General features: G+C 37.8%; 1 protein-coding gene across 13 annotated transcripts in view; it reads left to right on the plus strand.

Annotated features, from left to right (window-relative positions):
• The window catches only part of Pbrm1 (polybromo 1), a 123,086-nt gene that overhangs the window by 66,698 nt on the left and 33,470 nt on the right, over positions 1-22,918 (plus strand). For all 13 annotated transcript variants that reach the window (XM_013030760.1, XM_013030767.1, XM_013030769.1 and 10 more), the window contains 5 exons: positions 2,124-2,766; positions 6,937-7,148; positions 16,474-16,659; positions 18,580-18,737; positions 20,910-21,173. In XM_013030760.1, the coding sequence (XP_012886214.1) occupies positions 2,124-2,766; positions 6,937-7,148; positions 16,474-16,659; positions 18,580-18,737; positions 20,910-21,173 (1,463 nt within the window). The remainder of the gene's footprint in view (positions 1-2,123; positions 2,767-6,936; positions 7,149-16,473; positions 16,660-18,579; positions 18,738-20,909; positions 21,174-22,918) is intronic.

Raw genomic sequence — 22,918 nt, forward strand, 5'->3', positions numbered from 1 at the left:
ATTTCAATCAACCACTAGAAGCCAGACTATAATCCTAGTTACTCAGAAAGCAGAGATCTGAGGATCATGGTTCAAAGTTAGCACAGACAGTAAAGTTCTTAGGACTCTTATCTCCAGTTAACTAGCAAAAAGCCAGAAGTGGAACTGTGGCTCAAGTGGTAGAGTATAAGTATTGAGTGGAAAAAGATAAGAACAGTGCTTAAGCCTTGGTATCAGCACAAAAAAATAAAAAAAGAAAACCAGATTTGCCAGGCACTGGTGGCTCATCCCTATAATCTTACCTACTCAGGAGGCTAAAATCTGAGAATCATGGTTTGAAGCCAAACCAGACAACAAAGTCTGTGAGACTCTTACCTCCAGTTAAGCACCCCCCCAACAAAAAAAGCTGGCTGTTGAGTTGTGGCTCAAGTGGTTAAGCACCAGCCTTGAGCAAAAAGAGTTCATGGGACCTGGGCACCAATGGCTTATGCCATATCCTAGCTACTCAGGAGGCTGAGAGCTGAGGATTATGGTTCAAAGTCAGCCCAGGCAGGAAAGTTCTTGAGACCACTAAAAAGCCAGAAGTGCAGCTGGGGCTCAACTGGTCGAGCACTAGCCTTGAGCAAAAAAATAGCTCAGGAAGGTTGTCCAGGATCCAAGTTCAAGTTCCAGGACTGGCGCACACATTTGCGCACACACACAAGCACGCACGTGCGCACTGTGGGATAGTGACCAGGCCCTCAGTTCAAACCTCTGTACCAGCCCCCTGCCTCAAAGAAAGAATTATTAGACTCAAACATATTGCTGAGTTTAATATTACAGTTACTGTCTTTATTAATGTATAGATTGTTTTAGATTGTTTTAAATTGACGATCAGAAGTTACTGGTAAGTTATTTAATTCTAGAGTTTTATGATGTACCAGACTGGAAATCAGATGTTTTACAAAGAGTCACAATCTTTTTGTGTTCTATTAAAAAATAAATGAAAAGGTATGGTCTCCTTGATGATAATGTTTGAAATTAGTATTTTAAAATTATAGTCTTGTCTGGGAATATGGCTCAGTGGTAGAGTGCTTGCATTGCATGCATGAAGCCCTGGGTTAATTCCTTAGTACACATACACAGAAAAAGACGCAAGTGGTGCTATAGCTCAAGTGGTAGAGTACAAGCCTTGAGCAAAAAGAAGCTTGCTGACAGTGCCCAGGCCCAGAGTTCAAGCCCCAGGACTGGCAAAAAAATTAAAAATTAAAAAAATATATAAATGTAGTGTGGGCTATACTGATACTGACCTGGTCATTGTTTCTAACTATTCAGTAAATAGACCTAGAAAAATAATTTGTGTGTGTGTGTGTGTGTGTGTGTGTGTGTGTGTGTGTGAGAGAGAGAGAGAGAGAGAGTGTGTGTGTGTATAATATAAGCTTATAAGCTACAAGGTTTTTATCAGTGTCTTCTGCATCTTTCTTTAATTCAAAAATTAAATCTCTGAGATTGAGATAGCAGAGATGATGGACTTAGTATGTCACTCACTTAGTGATTGTCTTTACCTGTTCACAGATACTTCAACCTAACAGCACTTACTTTGCTTGAAAAATATGATTACTCTAAATATTTAAAATTTTCTTCCTGGTCTTTTTTTTTTCTGTCTAGGGGACTTGAAATGCTCAAGTATTGAGCACCTGGTTTTAATAACAAGTACAAGACCTTAAGTTCAATCCCCAGTACCACCCAAACCAATTAATTTTGGGGGGAGGGTCGGGGTTGGGGGTTCAGTCATGGGGCTTGAACTTGGCTAGGGCACTGTCCCTGAGCTCTTCAGCTCAAGGTTAGCGCTCTAGCACTCTTGGTTTTCTGGTGGTTAATTGGAGATCAAGAGTCTCACGGACTTTCCTGCCTGGGCTGGCTTTGAACTGTGATCCTCAGATCTCAGCCTCCTAAGTAGCTAGGATTATAGGCGTGAGCCATCAGCTCCCAGCTCAATTAATTAATTTTAATTAATTTTTAAAAAGCTATCTTACTAGAACATGTTGATTATTATGTTTACAAATCATTTGAAATAGTTCCTTTGTTGTGATTATACTGTCAGCAAACAAATTTAAGTTTGTTTAAGTTTGCTTATCCATTTACTATTACATCTTTTTCTTCAGGTAGGAAAAGTGGTGTTTCTCCTAAAAAATCAAAGTACATGACTCCAATGCAGCAGAAACTAAATGAAGTGTATGAAGCGGTAAAGAACTATACTGATAAGAGGGGTCGCCGCCTCAGTGCCATATTTCTGAGGCTTCCTTCTCGATCTGAGCTACCTGACTACTATCTGACCATTAAAAAGCCCATGGATATGGAAAAAATTCGAAGTCACATGATGGCAAACAAGTACCAAGATATAGACTCTATGGTTGAAGACTTTGTCATGATGTTTAACAATGCCTGCACATACAATGAACCTGAATCTTTAATCTACAAAGATGCCCTTGTCCTTCACAAAGTTTTGCTTGAAACTCGGAGAGACCTAGAAGGAGATGAGGACTCTCATGTCCCAAACGTGACGTTGCTGATTCAGGAGCTTATCCATAATCTTTTTGTGTCAGTCATGAGTCATCAGGATGATGAGGGAAGATGCTACAGTGATTCCTTAGCAGAAATTCCTGCTGTGGATCCCAACTTCCCTAATAAACCTCCCCTTACTTTTGACATTATTAGGAAGAATGTTGAAAATAATCGCTACCGGCGGCTTGATTTATTTCAAGAGCATATGTTTGAAGTATTAGAAAGGGCCAGAAGGATGAATCGGTATGTTTTCAAAGCCATTTCTATTTGAAGCCATGTGATACTTAATGCAATACAGACAGAGGAATACTGCTCTAATAGTGCTATTTCAACATAGATATATCATTAAAGTTGATAGGATAGGATCCTAAATCCTAAAGTTTTAGCAGAAGCTACTTTTTGTTTGTTTGTTTTTGTAGTACTGGGTACCAAAATCCTCTAAAGAAGAGAAGGCAGCCTCCTGAGTCTAGATTAGGGATGAGTAGAAGGAAGACAAAACTGAAGAATTTGTGAAAGGCACTTAAAGGATAAGTGCTTGTAATTTGAAATGCAAGAAAACTTCAAACAGTTTGTTTCTGTTCTGAAGTTAGACTCATGTAAAAAAAGCTTGTTAGCTTTTATATTTTACTTTTTTAATCTAGATTCTTCAATTTAGCAGCTTACTATAGACATTAAATGTTCTAAAAGAAGTAATTAGATTTAATTTTTTAAATTTTATCTACAGTGTCTTTGCCCCATAACAGTAGCTTATTTAGCTAAATTAAGCAATTACAAGTTAGATGCCTTTTGTGAGCTCTAGAGTCACTTAAAAGAGTATAAGAATTTAAAATTACAAGTCCTACAATTCTGGACCTTACAGGTTGTTGGGCCAAAATCTAACTCTTACTCTGGATCTTGAAGGAAAAAGAAATAGTAATATTTGCTACTGCTGAGCATCTGTTCTTTGGTAAAGCACCATGCTAAGTACTTCATGTACTTACGTAGTGCCTTTCTACAGAAAAAAAAAAAAAAACCATTTTCCCAGTTTACATGTGAAAAAATTGGAGGCATAAACAGAAATTACCCAAAGTCACATAGCTACTAAGTGGTATGACATGTGATGTTTTCCACTACAGAGCACTGCTGGAGGTCACCAGTCATGTAGCACAGCCATTAAGCCTTGAGTTCTGTGCTCTTTAAGGCTTGAAGTCTCTCTCATGTATAGGACAGTTTATGCTTAGAGAAAAATAATTCCAGATGTGAGTCAGTATCTCAAAATCTGATGTTTAGGAAATATGGTGGTTTGATGAACTCTGTAGACCAGAGAATGTGGGAGAATAGGAAGTTGGGTAGGATTGACATGAATTAAGGGGAAGTCTGAGCAGAGGCAGAGTTAGGAAATTATTATGGCACATTCCAGGGGCAATTAGGCTCTTCAGTGACATATTTAGGAAATGGCCCTTGTTCTTTGACAGTAGAGATAGAAATAAAGGGAACATAGGAAAATACCTTGTAATCAGAATCTTCAGGAATTCATCATTCAACCAATTTTTATTGGTTACTGCCAGTTAAGGATGATGTTCTAGATACATGGTAATACCAATGCTTTCATGAGCTTAGATATTGATTTTAACCCTTGGTTTATTTAAATAGTCCTTAATTCTAAAGCCATTCTGCTCTCACCATCTATCTCCAGTGACATTATTATCTTGGGCCAGTTCTATAAGACTTCCAAAGAGCATTTTTCTATTTGTTTGGCAGTATTGTTTATGTTGTATAAATATGTTTAAGAATTAAGCAGATTTGCCAAGCACTGGTGGCTGACACTTTTAACCCTAGCTACTTTTAGGGTGAAATCCAAAGTTTGAAGTCAGCCTAGCTAGAAAAGTCTGCCAGACTCCATCTCCAAAATAACCTGCAAAAAAGCAGGGCTGGAGGTATATGGCTTAACAAGGAACTTGAGAGAGAAACCTCAGTACCACCAAAGAAAAATAAAAATTTAAAAACAAATTAGCAGGTTAGTATGGTTAAGGAATGAGTTATTTTCATTTTCCCATTGTTGAAATGATGGTCATTTGTTTTTGAGAGCTGGAAAATGATAGACTTTATTGTGTATTAATATAAGACAAATTCAGTTTTTCTAACCCAGGGTTTTGCTGAAAAGCATAGAGGAAACTGTTTATCTTTGTAAATGAAGATAGTGTTATGACGGCTTGCAGTACTTAATGTGAATTACAAATAAGCAATAATTGATGGAAATGCATCTGTTTAATGACTAATAAGCCATATCTTTATCTGTTTTACATTGCCAGTAATGAAGGTAGGCAATCCAGATGTATAGGAATTCATGGATTGATTCATTTAATGAAGCAGTAGATTTCCAGTCTAATCTCTTAAGTGTGCCAAGGCTTAATACCATTATCCTTATCTACCACTGCCACCCAACAACCAGGACCTTGACACTCTGAAGGAATCTGTAGATTTTTGTTACAGTTTTTAATATATCGCCTAACCTGTTCACAGATTAGTTAGCAGAAGGAAAATCCTTATGAATTACAGGAAACTTTACTTGTGGCAGTTGCTTGTTCATCAGCATTTAGTAATAGCATAGTGCTACCTCACATGAATTGACTACTTACCTGATTTCCTAATCTGCTGACATATTCTTGGATTCATGTTCTGACTCCCTTGTTGGTGGTAGGAAGAATTCTTGGGGGACAAGGGCAAAGAAAGAATCAAGATTCTCTTACAATCATTTTTTTTTTTTTGCTGTTGAATATCTGCCTTGTATAGAAAAGCCAGCTGAGGAAAATTAAAGTTAGTTGTTTTTCCATCTTGAGGTTTTATTCTCATACATTCAGTGAACACCTGGCCCCTTAGATTAACAACTTCTTCACAGTACTTTGTTTGAATAACCAAAATTTAAAGAGGTTTTTAAATATTTTTTTAATTTTATTGTAAAGCTGCTGTATAGAGTTACATTAGTAAGATAATGAGTACATTTCTTGTTGAACAAAATTCTTTTATCTACATTCCATTTTATCTTTTACTTAGACAACCTGCCTTTCCATCTCTACTATATGTGGGCTAAATGCTTACTGATCTTAAGATTTACCAGATGTTTTATGACTTGTACAAATTCATTAAAATATGAAACTGTATTTCATGGTTGAATTATAAATCTGCCTTTTGAATGCAAATGTGTGTTTCTTAAAATTTTAGATTTTGACATTATTCTAAAATGAATTTAATTTTAAGAAAACAGACTTCAGAATCTGTATTCAGGAAAATAGGTCAATATCTGGCAGAGTAACTGAAGTGGTAAAATGCCTTCCAAGAAAGCAGTAGTCCCTTAAGTCAAACAAAAAAAAGAAAACAGGTCAAAATGATGTCTTTCCTATGGTTTTATTTGTATTGCTTTCCTACAAATATTAGAATTTCTATAACTTCAGTGCATGTTTCAAACCTCTCTAGAAATACTCATTTCATTTATTGGCAGTGTTAACTGTTTGCTAGTTCCCTTTTCTGAAAGAGAGAGGCATTTGGAGGCTTTTTTGAAGTGATGTTCCAATGATATCTGTCAACAAATGGCCAACTGGCCTTGCTTTGCTTGTGACACCCTCTTTACCAGAATACTACTAATTGTTAATAAGATATCATTTCTGGTTAGGCTTCTGAATAAACTTTTAGACTTTAATATTCTTAGTAGAATTATATTCATACATTCCTCTAAATACAGTAGATTAAGGATGATAATAAAATACTACCTTTATTTTGCCCATTCCTTTATTTTACAAGTGGGAAAGAAAGAAGCTCAGAAAAGTTCTGCATATGCCACACAATTTTTCATCTTTCAGTGTATTGCCTCTGTTAATTCCTCAGAATTAGTTATTACTCAGAAATTTTCAAGTCTGTAACTGTTACAGGATACACTCATAGCTTTTCAGTTTAAATATAGACAACAATAATATATAGGTCTAATAGGAGGAATGTGACATCACCTAAATATTTTGCTAATACTTTTTATAATATTTGGGTCTGCAATTAAGAGAATATAAAAGTTAATCCAAAGATTAGATGGTCTGGAATTTAAAGATGGTTTATTTGGTGTGGAGCCAATTCTTGATTCTTCATAAGCTACCTTCTACTACAGTCAGTTGATACATATACTTTTTATGTCAGAGAAAAAATGCTAAGACCTTTCCTTTTACATGAGCTGGACCAGGAGTGAGGCTTGAGGTAAAGGAAACTGATGGGCATGGTAAAGTGTCACCTCAGATACTGTGTTCTAACAGACCTCAAGGGAATAAACTTTTTAGAAATATACAGAAAAATCATAGCAATTAACTTAGCATTTAATAAAATTTAACATAAAATTCACCTATTTAAAATAAGCAATTTATGTATCAATGGATATTCTTAATGCTCTTATAGGACAGATTCTGAAATATATGAGGATGCAGTAGAACTTCAGCAATTTTTTATTAAAATTCGTGATGAACTCTGCAAAAATGGAGAGATCCTTCTTTCTCCAGCACTCAGCTATACCACAAAACATTTGCATAATGATGTGGAGAAAGAAAAAAAGGAAAAATTACCAAAAGAAATAGAAGAAGATAAACTAAAAAGAGAAGAAGAAAAAAGAGGTTGGTTTCTTTTCCTGTTATTATGAAGAAGTATACTTTGTTCTAGCTGGAGAAGAGGCTATTATGAAGTCTTTGGTTGTTGGTATTTTATATTAGATATGAGATGGAAATGCTTTTATCATGATCATTTTGGTTGTCAGACTAAATAAGATTGAAAGTTACAGCGCAAGGCATAGTGGTTCATGCCCATAATCTCAGTAATCACAGATCTGAAGATAAAAGTTTGAAGCCAATTGGGGCAGACAAATTTGAGAGATTCTTGTCTATAATTAACCAGCCAAAAGCTAGAGTGGAGCTGTGGCTCAAGTTATAGAGTATCACATCAGCAAAAAAAGCTAAGGAAAAGTACCCCAACCCCAGGACAGGCATTAAAAAAAAAAAGATTAAAAGTTACCTGTAACACAACTGTTCTAAGGAATAGTTAGTTAATTCACAAGTATGAGAACCTATTACCTCTTCATACTGTTAGTAAATACAACTTGAGGGGCCCAGCTAGAGCTAGCGTGCATTCTCTACTTCAAGTTATTACCACATCGAATAGCATAGCTTTCATTTTAGATACTGTATGCAAAATAAATAGATAATACTTGTTTTAACCTCATATCTTGGTTTTATTCATATAAATTTAGAAACTTTACTTTGAGCCAGGCACTAGTGGCTCATACCTGTATTCCTAGCTACTCAGGAGGCTGAGATCTCAGGATTGTGGTTCAAAGCCAGCCCAGGCAGGAAAGACCGTGAGACTTTTATTCCAATTAGCCACCCAAAATCCAGAAGAAGAGCTGTGACTCAAGTGTTAGAGCATTAGCCTTGAGCATAAAAGGTCCAAAACAGTGCCTAGGCCCTGAGTTCAAGCCCCAGGACTGGCACGCGTGCGCGTGCACAAACACACACACAAATCTAACTTTGAGTCATTCATCAGACTTACTATTTTGATAATGAGGCCTCATTGTTACAAATTTGATCATTTTGGACATTTGTATTTGATTTTATATAAATACTTAGAAATACGTAGTTTTACTAAAGTTGAATTTGTTTTTAGCATTAAACTTCATTAGATTTTTTTCCTCTTAGGCAATAAAACAAAATTAATTTATTTGAAGCAATTTCTGATAAGTGATGGTATATATCCATAATGGAAGCTGGTTAGTGAAAATAGTCATTTTCCCAGAACAGAGCTACTCTAGTTTCTATTCAGAATAATAACGGGGAGATGTAGGGGAGCATTGGAGGAGATAGTTTCTACATCTTTGCCAGCTGAAAGTGGTAAATTTGGAAATAAATGGAGTAAATCTACAGCTTTGCTGACCTAAAGTACACATTAAGGATTATACTGAAAACTAGAGAGCTATAGAAGGGATTTGAGATAAACCCTGTTTTGTATATTCCTTAGTGGCTGGGAAACCTGGTGAAGAAAACCAGGTAAAATCCAAGAGATATATGAAAAGTGGTGGTTAAGAGGTAGAATGCCTGCCTAGAAAGCACAGGACCTGAATTTAAAACCCATTACCTCTGAGGAGAGAGCGGAGGAGATTAGATAGATTTTTTGCTACAATTTGGAATGCATCTCCTAATCTATTCATAGATTACTTAGCCAAAGGAGAAGCCTTATGGGTTTAAGGTTTGAGCCCAACCTTTTCCTTACCCCTAGCTGTAGGGGTTAGGGTTAGCTTTGGCTATCCCTTAGCTATACAGTGCTAGTTCTAAAACCTAGTATAAAGTCTGTTAGTATACCTGATAAAATAATAGCAAAGGAGAGAAGAAAGAAAACTTGTCAAGTTTAATGAAAGATTATTAACCTATATCTCCAAAAACCTCAAGTAAGATAGACACAAAGAGAACCATGTTTAGAAACATAAAAAACTGCAAGAAGAATCTTAAAAATAACACAACTCATCACATACAAGTAAACAATAATAGAATTAAAGGCTTTTCATATAATGGAGGCCAGAATGATACTAAAAAAATTGAGGGAAAAAATAATAGATTTGTATATCCAGTGAAAACTGCCCTATAAAAATGAAGTTGTCTGGGTATTGGTTACTCTTGCCTGTAATCCTAGCTACTAAGGAGGCTGAGATCTGAGGATTGTGGTTAGGCAGAAAGTCCCCTAAAACTCTTACTTCCAGCTAACTAGCAAAAAGCCAAAAGTGTTGCCAGGCGCTGGTGTCTCACATTTGTAATCTTAGCTACTAAGGAGGCTGAGATCTGAGGATCCCAGTTCAAAGTTATGAACTACCAGAAGACTGGAAATGGCACTGTAGCTCAAGTAATAGAGCACTAGCCTTGAGCTGAAGAGCTGAGGGACAGTACCCAGGCCCAGATTTCAAGATCCAAGACTGACAAAAAAGAAAAAGAAGAAAGAAAGAAAAAAAAGCCAAAAGTTGGAGATGTTGCTCAAGAGGTAGAGGTACCAGCCTTGAGGGAAAAAAGCTCTAAATAAGCAAGAATGTGAGACCCTGAGTTTTAAGACCTAGTGCAGGCACCAAAGGGGGGAAAAAAAAAAAAAAAGCTGAAGGCTGAGACAGGAAGAGTGAGTTGAAGGCCAGCTCGGCTAAGTAATACCTTAACCTCAAAAGAAAAAGAGCCAGGTTATATTTCATAGGATTGCCTGGAATCCTAGCTACTCAGGCGGCTGGAATCTGGAAGCTTGCAGTTAGAGGCCATCCCAGGCAGAAAAGCTTGCTAGATTCCATCTGCAAAATAACCAGCAAGAAGCAGGGTTGGAGATGTGACTCAAGTGTTAGCGTGCCAGCAAGTGTGAGGCCTAGCTCAAGTCCCAGTACCACTATTGAAAAACAAAAAAAGCTGGGCACCAGTGTGGCTCATGTATACTACCTAAGAGGCTGAAATTTGAAGATTGAGGTTTGAAGCCAGCCCAGGAAGACCAATCCAAGAGACTCTTATCTCCAACTAACCAACAAAAAGCTGTAAGTGAAATGTGGCTATAATGGTACAGTGCTAGTTTGAACAAAAAAGCTAAGGGAGAGTGTGGGACTCTTTGAGTCCCACAGTATAGTACAGTACCCACATACAAACACAAGTAAGTCTTAAGTAGGACAATTAAAATATATTTTTTAAAAATGGAATTCTACATTACCAGAAAGAGAATGTAATGTGGTATAGCCTCTGTGGAAGAAAACTATAGTTTCTCAGTATACTAAGTTTCATATTCCCATAAGGTCCACTCCTGAGTATAAAGGACTTAAAGCAGAGATTTGAAAAATATTTGTGCACCCACATCTATAGTAGCCAAAGGATGTAAACAGCTTAAGTGTTCATGAACAGAAAACTGACTAAACAGATTGTGGTATAGTCATTGTTGAACCATAAAAACAAATGAAATACACATGCTATCTGGATGCGCTTAAAAACATATTGTGTGTTAGGCACTGATAGAAACAAATCCTGAAATCTCTAATCTCCAATTAACCAGCAAAAAAGACAATTAGGTTAGTGCCCTTTGAACAATCAAAAAAAAGTTTTTTTTAAGAATTTTTTTTTTCTTTTGTCTGTGGGGCTTGAAATCGGGGCCTGGGCACTGTCCCTGAGCTTTTTCACTCTACCACTTTGAACCACAGCGCCACTTCCGGTTTTCTAATGGTTAAGGAGGTAAGTGTCTCATGGACTTTCTTGCCCTAGCTAGTTTTGAACTGCTTTCTTCAGATTGCAGCCTCCAGAGTAGCTAGGATTACAGTGTGACCCAATGGTACCTGGCAAAAAAAAGTAAATTTTGTGTTACATATTTTACCATAGTTTCTTTAAATTAATAGTATTCTAAAGGTCATTAGATTCTATACTTTAAATTAAAGCTGGACATAGTGAAGTCTACTTGTGATCCCAGATATTAGGAGGCTTAGGCAAGAAGATTGGGGGTTGGAAGCTGGCCTGAGCTACATAGCAAAAGCCAAGCTAGCCTGAGCTACAGTGACACTTTGTCTCAAAACAAAACAACAAGCTGGATGCTGCTGGTCTGTGCCTGTAATCTTAGCTATTCAGTAGATCTCAGGAGGCAGAGATCTGAGGGTCCCAGTTCTGCCAGACCAGGCAGAAAAATCTATAAGACATGTAGCTCCAGTTAGCCAGCAAAAAGCCAGAAGTGAAGGTGTGGCTCAAACAGTAGAACAAAAAAGGCTGAAAAAATTAAGCAAGAATATGAGGCCCCTGTGTTCAAGCCCCAGTATTCACACAGATACACACAAAGTGAATGTTGTAGTGTGTTCATTATATCTCAATACAATTTTTAAAATAGGTCATAAAGGAAACATTCAAAAAGTAAAGAATATTAATTTGAAGAAAGCACCCAAAAAGTAGGATGACAAAAACAAATAAAGATAACTAAAAGAACAGCCCAAAAAGGTAGAGAAAGAATCCTAATAACTTCAGGATGCAATTCCAATTAGGTTTTTGCCACTGTATAGTAAGGATTTTCTTTTCTCCATATCTCATGCATGTGGAAATTCTCCATTTCTTTTTAGCTTTCAGCTGCCAAGTTTTTAATGTCCATTTTTCTACTAGACTGTTCTAGGCAATAGGCTTTGTCTGTTATGCTTCTCAAATTTTTCCAGTCTCTGCTTGCTTCCCAATTTCAAAGTCACTTCCACGTGTTTTAGGCATGTGCTACAACCATATCATTCTGACAGCAAAACCTCACCTTAAGGGTCTTCAGCTTAGAAATCCCAAATCTCACCATCTAAATCATTTGCAGTATGTGTATGGATGAGACTGTGGTCTGATCCATCCTGGTTTACCATTTCTCTCTGTACTTGTAAAAACAAAATGTCCTCTACTAAATTCAATGAGATGTGTAGGATAACAATTACAGATATTCCTATTTAAAAGAAAAGATGGAAGAAAGTGTTGCTAATCAAGTTTTAAATCCATTGGATAAATACCCATTGGTCTTCTAACCCCAAAACACACTTCTGTGGTTCAGCACTCTGCCCTCAGAACCGTAGTTTTCCAAGGAGGTATTTATTTTGTATTCTGCCCCTTTCAGTCCAATTGACTATTTGTACTAGTATCAAATTCTCAGGAACCTTCTGGATCTGTTATCTGAGATTTGCCAAGTCATCTACTTGATATTTTCCACCAAAATTATGATGCTAGTATCCAAGCATTTAGAGACTTAAATTGCTGTAGCCAATTAGAGGTTATTTTGGAATGTGCTTTTTTTTTTAATTGTCTCAACAAGGCAAAATTAACTTCTGTTTAAGAGTTCATTGAGGGCTGGGAAGTTGGCTCAGTGGTAGAGCACTCGCCTTGCATGCTTAAGGCCCTGGGTTCGAATCCTCAGCACCACATAAGCAGAAAAAAAAACTGGAAGTGGCGCTGTGGCTCAAGTGGTAGAGTGTTAGCCCTGACTGAAGAGCTGAGGGACAGCACCCAGGCCAAGAGTTCAGACCCTACGACCGGACCCAAAAAAAAAAAAAAAGAGTTCATTGACAAGCTGGGCGCTGGTGGCTCATGCCTGTAATCCTAGCTACTCAGGAGACTGAGATTTGAGGATTGCGGTTCAAAGCTAGCCTGGGCTTTGAGACTCCTATCTCCAATAAACCACCAGAAAACCGAAAGTGGCGCTGTAGCTCAAGTGGTAGAGCACTCGCCTTGAGCTGAAGAGCTGAGGGACAGCACCCAGGCCCAGAGTTCAAGCCCCACGACCGACAAAAAAAAAGAGTTCATTGACAGCCAGAAATCTGGCAAGCAAGCACTCAGAGCAGGCAAGCTTCTCTTCTATTTCTCCATAACACAGCATGCACTGCCCCTCTGCTCAGATTGGTTGAGCTCTGGTTCAGAATCTGCTTGTGATTGGCTAGTTTGATTTTGAAATAAGGTTAACAGTACACAAGTAATCTCAAAATATACCTGCACCCTCTACTTTTCCTGAACAATTTCAAGTGTGTCTTAATCCCATCTTGAAAAAAAAATCAGTTTAAGACAAAACCTTAGATTCCAAAAATCCTTCCTTATCCACTTCCTCTTTTCCTTAACAAGAACCGAGCCACCAGGCCAAATCAGGAATTTTTAAGACTTTTTTTTTTAATATTCCCCCTCTTTTATTTGCTGTTCTTCAAACTCTTTAAACATTAGTCATGCCGGGTGCTGGTGGCTCACGCCTGTAATCCTAGCTACTCAGGAGGCTGAGATCTGAGGATCTCGGTTCAAAGCCAGCCTGGGCAGGAGAGACCATGAGACTCCTATCTCCAATAAACCACCAGAAAACCGGAAGTGGCACTGTAGCTCAAGTGGTAGAGCGCTCGCCTTGAGCTGAAGAGCTGAGGGACAGCGCCCAGGCCCAGAGTTCAAGCCCCACGACCGACCAAAAAAAAAAAAAAAACATTAGTCATCATAGGAATTAGTCCCACAGCAACCGCTTACCGCCACTGTTCCAATTACAACGAAGAGGGACATTAGAATTGAGGTCAGCACTCCCTTCCAAAGCAAGGGAGCCATTTACCGCTGAATTTTTAGTTGATGGTCCTATCTGGGGTTGTATGTATTAGGATGAAGGTTCAACCTTCACCTCTCCCCTTCCCCCCAATTAGGACACATACCCCTCTTTTCCTGCTAGAATAATAATAGGAGCCACCCCAGTTTTTCTATGCCATCTTTGCTAGAGGGATTTAATTGTTCCTGGCCTTAGGTTCATCAGGAACTCCTCATAGGACCATGATGGCTTTTAAGTAAACCTGAAGGTCAGATGACTCACTGACATTGAGATCTGTTTTTGTCTGTTGTTTGTAATCATAATTACTCAGGAGGAAGAGATTGGGAGAATTGTTTTAAAGCTATCCAGGGCAAAAGAATTATGAAATCCCCATTTCAACCAGTAAGAAAAAAAGGTGGGCAGGGTAATGAGTGCCTATCATTCCTCTTATACAAGAAGAGATCATAGTCTAGGCTGAACCAAAACAAAAAGTGAGACCTTATTAGAAAAAGAAGGGGTAGGAATGTGGCTCAATCTTTACATTTAAACCCCAATATTGGCCCTTAAGGGCCAGAAGATCCACCATGGGACCCTATCCAAATTAGTGGAATCAAAGGGTTTTATTGTACACATAGGGGAACTCACCCAAATTTGGCTAAGGTGTCTTGATCTTTAGATCTACCTTCCTCTCAACATTTTTCTTTAACAGCAACTGCCTACCAGGGAGAAAATGGGAGTTCCCTGGAGCTAATCTGGCTCTGGCAGCTGCTTGAACAATTCTTTAGTCTCTTCCTCTTCCTGCTTTCCATTGTATCTATCCCAGAGTTGGGAGGGAGGTGTTCCTACAAACCTCTGTTCCCCAGTGTCTGTGGAATCAGAGTGAGAAACCTTCTCGATACCTTTATGATCACTAAGCTTGATACCAGACATTTAGTCTGCTCTATCAATGCCAATTTACAAATAATGAGATCCAAGTTTTGGAGAAAATAAAGATATATATATTTTGGCAAGGCAAAATAAGGACTTCTTGAGGTATTATCTCAGAAAGAAGCACACTTATTGTGTGCATGGGGCGGGGGGTGGCAAATAGAAAATCCCAGGCTTTTCCTTATGTGTGTGTGCTAAGGCATGATTACAGTGTTGGACATCCTTCCCCCTTATTTTCTGATGTGGTGGTAAGTTATATTCCTAACTGTCCTATATGTTCTTTCACTCCTGTGGTCAGCAGTATTAAGAGGAGTGTAGTGTTCTTCTTGAAGCTATAAAGACATCCTAACTACCCTCATATAGAGAAAGGTGTGTAGAGGGATATAAGAGAACAAGAAAGAAAAGTGGGGTATGCAGATGTCTTTTTAAAATGTATACCTGAAAGCATCTTGATTAGGTCTGTCATCAGTGGCTCACGTCCTTAATCCTAGCTACTCAAGTGGCCGAGATCTTAGGATTATAGTTCAATGCTAGTCCAGGCAAGAAAGTCCATTAGACTATGATCACCAGTTAACTGGCAAAAAGCCAGAGTTGTGGCTCAAGTGGTGGAGTTCTAGCAAAAAAGCTAAGATAGTGGTCAGGCCCTGAATTCAAGTCCCAGTACCAGCACCAAAAAAAAGTATCCTGGTTGATTATTGATTTAAAACTACAGTTGTATTTAGGTGTCTGTTCCTGTTAACAGAACTGCCAAAAGGGTGGGGGGCAGACAGTTCTTGGGGGAAATATATTTATGTGTATGTGTGTACATGTGTGTGTATTATGGTTTTCTAGTACATTGTGTGATGTATATATATTTCCTTTCTGAATTATTAAAAATGATTATATGAGGCTTGAACTCAAGGCCTGTCCACTGTCCCTGAGCTTTCTTTTGCTATGGCTAGTGTTCTACAACTTGAGTGACAGAACCACTTCCAACTTTTTGTTGTTGTTGTTGGCCGTGGAGGTTGAACTCTGGGCCTGGGCGCTGTCCCTGTGTGCTTCAGCTCAAGGCAAGCTCTCTACCACTTGAGCCACTCTGTCACTTCCAGTTTTCTAGTGGTTTTATTGGAGATAAGAGTCTCTCGGACTTCCCTGCCCAGGCTGGCTTTGAACCAAAATCCTCAGATCTCAGTCTCCAGAGTAGCTAGGACTATAGGCGTAAGCCACCGGCACCCAGCTTCACTTCCAACTTTTTGATAATTAAATTGGACATAGAGTCTCACAGACTTTCCTGTACCTGCAGGCTTCCAACTTCTATCCATAGATCTTACCCTTCTGAGTAGCCAAGATGATAGGCGTAAGCCACCAGCACCCAATTCTCTAGAATCTTTATTTATTTAAATTATGACTAAATTATGCTTATGATTCAAAAAGGCAATTTTGAGGCTATATTTGGTAGCACACACCTTTTAACACCTTTACTTCTCAGCTACTTGGCTGATTTCTTGAGCCTGTGAGTTTGAGACTCTGCTGGACAACATAGCAAGACCTTTATCTCAAAACAAAAAAAAAGCAATTTTGGATAGAATGTATAAATTATACTCTTTTTCTTTTCTTAATTATATTTTATTTTTATTGAAAAGATGATGAACAGAAGGGTTACAATTACATAAGTAAGGTAATGAATACATTTGTTTTTAATCATTGTTACCCCATCCCTCATTATCTCCCACTTATCCCTCCCTATTCCCCTTCCTCCCCCACATACTATTTTTCTCGACATACCTCTTTGGAAGTCACACAAAGAATTAAATGTAACCAGGCATGGTGGGTCCCGCCTTTAATCTTAGCAACTGGAAAGTCTGAGCAAGAAAATCAGCCTGGACTATATATCAAGCCTCTTTAAAAGAGGGATGAAGGAATTAGGATATAGTATTTGAATCTATGTCTGATTCTATTTTATTGAGTATCTTTTTCTTTTTTTAACCCAAGAAGCTGAAAAGAGTGAAGATTCCTCTGGTGCTACAGGCCTCTCAGGCTTACATCGCACATACAGCCAAGACTGTAGCTTTAAGAACAGCATGTACCATGTTGGAGATTATGTCTATGTGGAACCTGCAGAAGCCAACCTACAACCACATATAGTCTGTATTGAGAGACTATGGGAAGATTCAGCTGGTAGGCTTATTTGATAAAATATGTCTTTTACTGTGCTTTGCTCCTTAGGGAAGAAAAAAATATTTTTAGTGTATGTGTATGTTGGTCCTGGGGCCTGAACTCAGGCACTGTCCTAAGATTTTTTTTTTTTTTTCTCGAGGCTAATGCTCTGCCACTAGAGCTACAACTCCACTTCTGGCTTTTTTTTTGTTTTTTTATTTTTTGGTAGTTAATTAGCAATAAGAGTCTCATAGTCATTCTTACCTAAGATGGTTTCAAACTGAAATCCTCAGCTCTTAGCCTCCTGAGTAGCTAAGGTTACAGGCATGAACCACTGGAGCCTGGCAAGAGGAAAATTTTAACTCACATATTTTATACCTTCTAATGATAGTTCTGTTGTGACAGTGAATATAATTCAGTGTGTCAATAAATACAATTAAGCACCCATCATGAAAAAAAGATCTGCCAAGTGCTTGTGACTCGCCTAAAATGTCCATAGGACTCTTATCTCCAATTAACCAGCAAACAGCTGGAAAAGATTCTGTGATTCAGGTGGTAGAGCATTAGCCTTGATTGGAAAACAAACGAGACTGAGAGATCTTGAATTTAAGCCCCAGTACAAGGCACCAAAACAAACCTAAGATCTAACACTATTTGGCAGTTGTCAGAAGAACTGCAAAATCTAAGTTTAATTGACATTCATTTATTCAGATGTTTCTTATTTTAAGCTCACTTGAGCTGGGTGCCAGTGGCTCATGCCTGTAATCCTAACTACTCAGGAGGCTGAGATTTGAGGATTGTGGTTCAAAACCAGCCAGGGCAGAAAAGTCTTTGACACTGTTATCTCCAATAAACTATAAAAAGTCAGAAGTGGAGCTGTGGCTCAAGTGGTAAAGTGCTAACCTTGAAGCTCAAAGCAACACCCAGACTCTGGAGCTTCAAACCCCAGGACTGGCACCAATATGTACATACATACATACATACATAAATGTACACACTGTGCATTGGTCATTACTGGCTTTAAATTTGTTATTGAAAAGACTTCCTAGGAAAAATACCCTTAATGATTCATGTGATTGAGTATCTGGCTAGCAAGTGTGATACCCCACATCATTACCTCCCCAGATAGGAAGAGGAGGACATCACTACTACCCAAAAAAAAGAAAAAAATGGGCATATATAGTAGCACATCTCAGTACTCAAGAGCCTGAGGCACGAGGATCCTGAGTTTAAGACCAGCCTGGGTTACATAATGAAGCCCTGTCTAGAGACAGAAATGGGCAAGAAAATGGCCTTTCATACTACTAAAGTTTGCTAAGTAACAAGTAGAAGTTAATGAAACCAGAGCAGGTGAGAGTATGATCCAGATTTTCCAGGTTTTTTTTAGTTGCCAGTCAAGTGCTATAAATGTCCTTTATTATGTCCTAATCCTTAACTGAAGCACACACAGCAGTCTAGGTATATGTTTATCAATATATTTTCTTTTTATGTATTATGTACCTTTTAATGTTAGGGGAAAATTAGCACTTTTAGACCCTCATGATGGATTTCATTGGTAGTAGTAGTAGTAGTAATTAGATTAAAAATAGTTGCCTAGAAAGCAGTGGCATAATGACTTGATGGAGTATTTCCTTATTTTGTAAAGAATGTATGCTGGGCGCCCGTGGCTCAAGCCTGTAATCCTAGCTACTCAGGAGGCTGAGATATGAGGATCGTGGTTCAAAGCCAGCCCAGGCAGGAAAGTCTGTAAGACTCTTATCTCCAATAAACCACTAGAAAACTGGAAGTGGCGCTGTGGCTCAAGTGGTAGAGTGCTTGCCTTGAGCTGAAGAGCTGAGGGACAGTACCCAAGCCCAGAGTTCAAGCCCCACGACCGACAAAAAAACCAAAAAAAGAATATGTGATTTCTGTTAATGATTATTCTCTCTGTCTGTTTTTGAGGTGAAAAATGGTTATATGGCTGTTGGTTTTATCGACCAAATGAAACATTCCATCTGGCTACAAGAAAATTTCTAGAAAAAGAAGTATTTAAGAGTGACTATTACAATAAAGTTCCTGTTAGTAAAATTCTAGGCAAATGTGTGGTCATGTTTGTCAAGGTAAGAAAATCATTAGTTCCCAAAGTATTGATAATTTCCTTGGAATAAAATTTAAAAACACAGCCAGGCACCAGTGGCTCACACCTGTAATCCTAGCTACTGAGGAGGCTGAGATCTGAGGATCAAGGTTTAAAGCCCAGGCAGGAAAGCCTATGAGACTTACCTATAGTTAACTACCCCCCCCCCAAAAAAAAAAAACAAATGGAGCTGCAACTCAAGTGGTAGAGCGCTAGCCATGAGCACAAAAGCTCCTGGACAGCAACTAGGCCTTGAGTTCAAGCCCCAATACCAAAAATAAAAATAAACAATTAAAAATTCAGAAAACAGTATTTACAAAATTAGAATAGAACTCTACTTAAATAGAATTCTATTTTAACTGAGTTTTGTTGTTTTGTTTTTTGAATTGTGTCTATATAGCTATATATAAATATTTTGGAAGAAATTTACCTCAATAAGGCTTTGTAAGATCATTTACTGCCTACACTGTTTAACTATACTCAATTAACTTAATTTTGGTCGGTTGTGGGGCCTGAACTCTGGGCCCGGGCACTGTCCCTCAGCTCTTCAGCTCAAGACTAGTGCTCTACCACTTGAGCCGCAGTGCCATTTCTGGCTTTTTATGCTTATGTGGTGCTGAGGAATCAAATCCAGGGCCTCATGCATGCAAGGCAAGCACTCTACCACTGAGCCACCTTCCCAGCCCCAACTTAATTTTTTTATATTGCCAGACTTTTTCATTTTCTCTCTCCTTCCTTCCTTCCTTCCTTGACAGTAATAAGGATTAAACTCAGAGGTTTCTGCTAATAGGCAAACTGTTTATCACTTTGAGCCAAATCCCCTCAGACATTCCTGTACATACATACAGTGTACTCTGACAAGCTCACCTCCTCCATCTCCCTCATCTTTTCTCTTCCCTTTTTAAGACAGTTTTGACAGGTTTAATTGTTTCATTTTTATACATGTATTAAAGACTACTTCAGTCTTTTCACCTTTATTTATCTTCTCTGTTGATCATCTCCCTCCCACTGATATCTTTTCCCCAACAGAAACTATTGGCTAATTTTTTTGGGGGGGTGGGGGCTGAATCTGGTCATCAGCCTGAACTCTGGGCCTGGGCGCTGTCCCTCAGCTCTTCAGCTCAAGGCTAGCGCTCTACCACTTGAGCCACAGCACCACTTCTGGCTTTTTTTTTCTGCTTATGTGGTGCTGAGGAATTGAACCCAGGGCCTCATGCATGCAAGGCAAGCACTCTAACACTGAGCCACCTTCCCAGCCCCACTATTGGCTAATTTTTAAGGTTATTTTGGTTCTTCTTGCCTTTTTTTTTTTTTTTTTTTGCCTGGCACCAGTCTAAGACTATGACCTTGTTTGTATCTGAAACCCCTGGAACAAGCTGCCACATGTTGCTTATTCATTGATAAGAGCACTTGCTAGCTTTGTGACTAGGTTGGCCTTAAACTGTGAGCTTCCTGATCACTACTCCCCAAGTAACTGTAATTACAGGCATGAACCTCTGTGCCCAGTAACAATGATATTTTCTGAAAAATAATCATTATAAATTTATCAGCTTGGTATTCAAGTAATAAATTATACATTTTGAATGACTGTCTGCTATAAAGTACAGAAGCCCTATCCAGAGCTTTAAGGAACTATAATTATGTAAAATGTTAATATATTTTCAAAGGGTAATTAGTAAACTAAATGAAATTTTTTCATACTTATAAATTAATGAATATATTGTTAATAAATTCATTCTGTGGCTAAGAAAGTATCTCTGAGTCAAACAATAGTGGTTCACATCTATATTTCTAGCTACTCAGCAGGCTGAGACCTGAAGGTTGCAGTTCAAAGCCAGCCCAGTCAGGAAAGCCTGTGACTTTAATTAATCACAGAAAAAGCCAGTAGTGGGTTGTGGATCAAGTGATAGAATGTTAGCCTTGTGCAAGAAGGCGCTCAGGGAATGTGTCCAGGCACAGAGTTCAAGCCTCAGGACCAACAAAAAAAAAGAAAATTATCTCTAGCCATTTCCCCCTTATTTCTAGAAAGTCAGTAGTTTAACCTTTGATGGATTGGTAAATATTTGCTTTTGTCTTTTATGTTGGTCTTCAGATAAATTTACTTAATGATTAGTTCTGTTCTTATGTTCTCTCCCATCTCCCACCTTACTCTTAGGAATACTTTAAATTATGCCCAGAAAACTTTCGAGATGAGGATGTTTTTGTCTGTGAATCACGGTATTCTGCCAAAACCAAGTCTTTTAAGAAAATTAAATTGTGGACCATGCCCATCAGCTCAGTCAGGTTTGTTCCTCGAGATGTGCCCCTGCCTGTGGTCCGAGTAGCCTCTGTATTTGCAAATGCAGATAAAGGGGATGATGAGAAGAATACAGACATCTCAGAGGATAGTCGAGTAGAAGACAATTTCAACTTGGAAAAGGTATGTGAACAATAGTCATACAGAAAATAATTTTATAATTAAAAATATAATAAAATATTCATAACTCAAACATATATTATGAATGTAATACCTTAGGCCAAATAAGAAGAAACTAAAAGGATGTAGAATTGAAACCTCTTTGTATAAGTACTTCAAAAGAAATATAAAACTTAAAGAAAAACTAAAAAGAAAGGAAAATATGAGCAGAAAATGTTTCCAGGTACCTATAATCCCTATACTTAGGAGGCTGAGGCAGTTTGAGGGAAAGTTGGGCTCCATATCAAGACCTTGTTTCAAAAACAAATATTGTAAAAGGATAGTTGGGAGTTACCTCATTAGACTTGTCAAAGAATTAGTTCTTGGATTCACTTTTGGTTTATGATAGGATTACTCTGTATGCTGTCATATCTCACCCTACCTCTCTGTTTTTTTTTTTTTTAGCATTGGTTACTGGATGATATTAATTTTTTTTATTGTAAAGATACTATACAGAGGGTTACAGTTACATGAGTGAGGTAATGAGTACACTTCCTCTTGAACATTGTTACCCCCTCCATTGTTTTCCCCCTACCATCCTCTCCCTCTCTCCCTTCCCCAAGGTTCTTTTTTTTTTTGTGATTAAATGATTACATAATTTCCGGAATTTCACAGTATTGTGGAATAATGATGCTCATATAAAGTCACAAGTTCATTCTAACTTTCCTGGAGCAAATTGTCTATCACAGTCTGTAACATATAACGGTGTTCACATGTTATATACCATATATGTGATCAGCAACCCTAGCTTTCTTAATAAAAAAAAAAAGTGAGTGGTTAGGCTCACAAAAATGTGGAAGAAAATGTATTTTCACTAATAAATTTGAAGACATAGATTAAATGAATATTTTTAGGATATTACAAATTATCAAAATAGAATCAAGAAGAGACATAGCATGTAAGTGGACAACAACATGAAGAAATTGAAAATGTGTACAAGAGTTAACCTAAAGGGCATTAAGCTTCCATATGTGAATGCTTTAAAACTCTTATAGCTACTATAACTACAGTGTTGATTTAACTGTTACAGAGCATGAGAACAAAGAAAAATTCCACATTCGCTTTATAAGCCCATTCACTTTGTAAACCCAGGACAATCTGGATTCCACAATCTGGCAAAAACTAAAAACTACTTTGTCTTATAAAATTTCTTGGGAGAAAAAGTATTTTTGTAAATGAAATCAAACTTTTTCTGTGTGGCTTAAACTTGGCCTGTGCTTTTCACAACTTTTTTTGAGCTACACCTCTAGTTTAAGCTTACTGCTAGTTAATTAGAAATAAAGAGTCTTTCAGGTAATATCTGTCTAAGCTGGCTATGAATCAGGATCCTCAAATCTCAGCCTCTTGAGTGGTTAAGATTATAGATATCAGCCAGCAAAGTACTTGTTTTAAAACAAAATGACCAAGGAAAAAGAAGTTCATTCTAAGAATTCAGTGATTGTTCAAAATGAGGAAAGTTTTTACATTTTATTTTATTAATAGTCCTGATACTTAAGCATGGATTGTGTCATTTAGTTTTTCTAACAATAGTGTGATGGGCACACTATTACCTTCATTTTATACATGAAGAAACTAAAGCAGAAGAAGTCATGTAACTTCCCTGATGATGTGTGTTTGTGTATTTGAGTGGCTATATTACAGGCCATACAATATGTTATCAAGTCCTACTTATTTTGAATAAAAATACAGTAAAACATTTTAATCTATCA

This window comes from Dipodomys ordii, unplaced genomic scaffold, assembly GCF_000151885.1.
Source record: "Dipodomys ordii isolate 6190 unplaced genomic scaffold, Dord_2.0 Scaffold132, whole genome shotgun sequence".
In the NCBI taxonomy this organism is placed as follows: Eukaryota; Metazoa; Chordata; class Mammalia; order Rodentia; family Heteromyidae; genus Dipodomys; species Dipodomys ordii.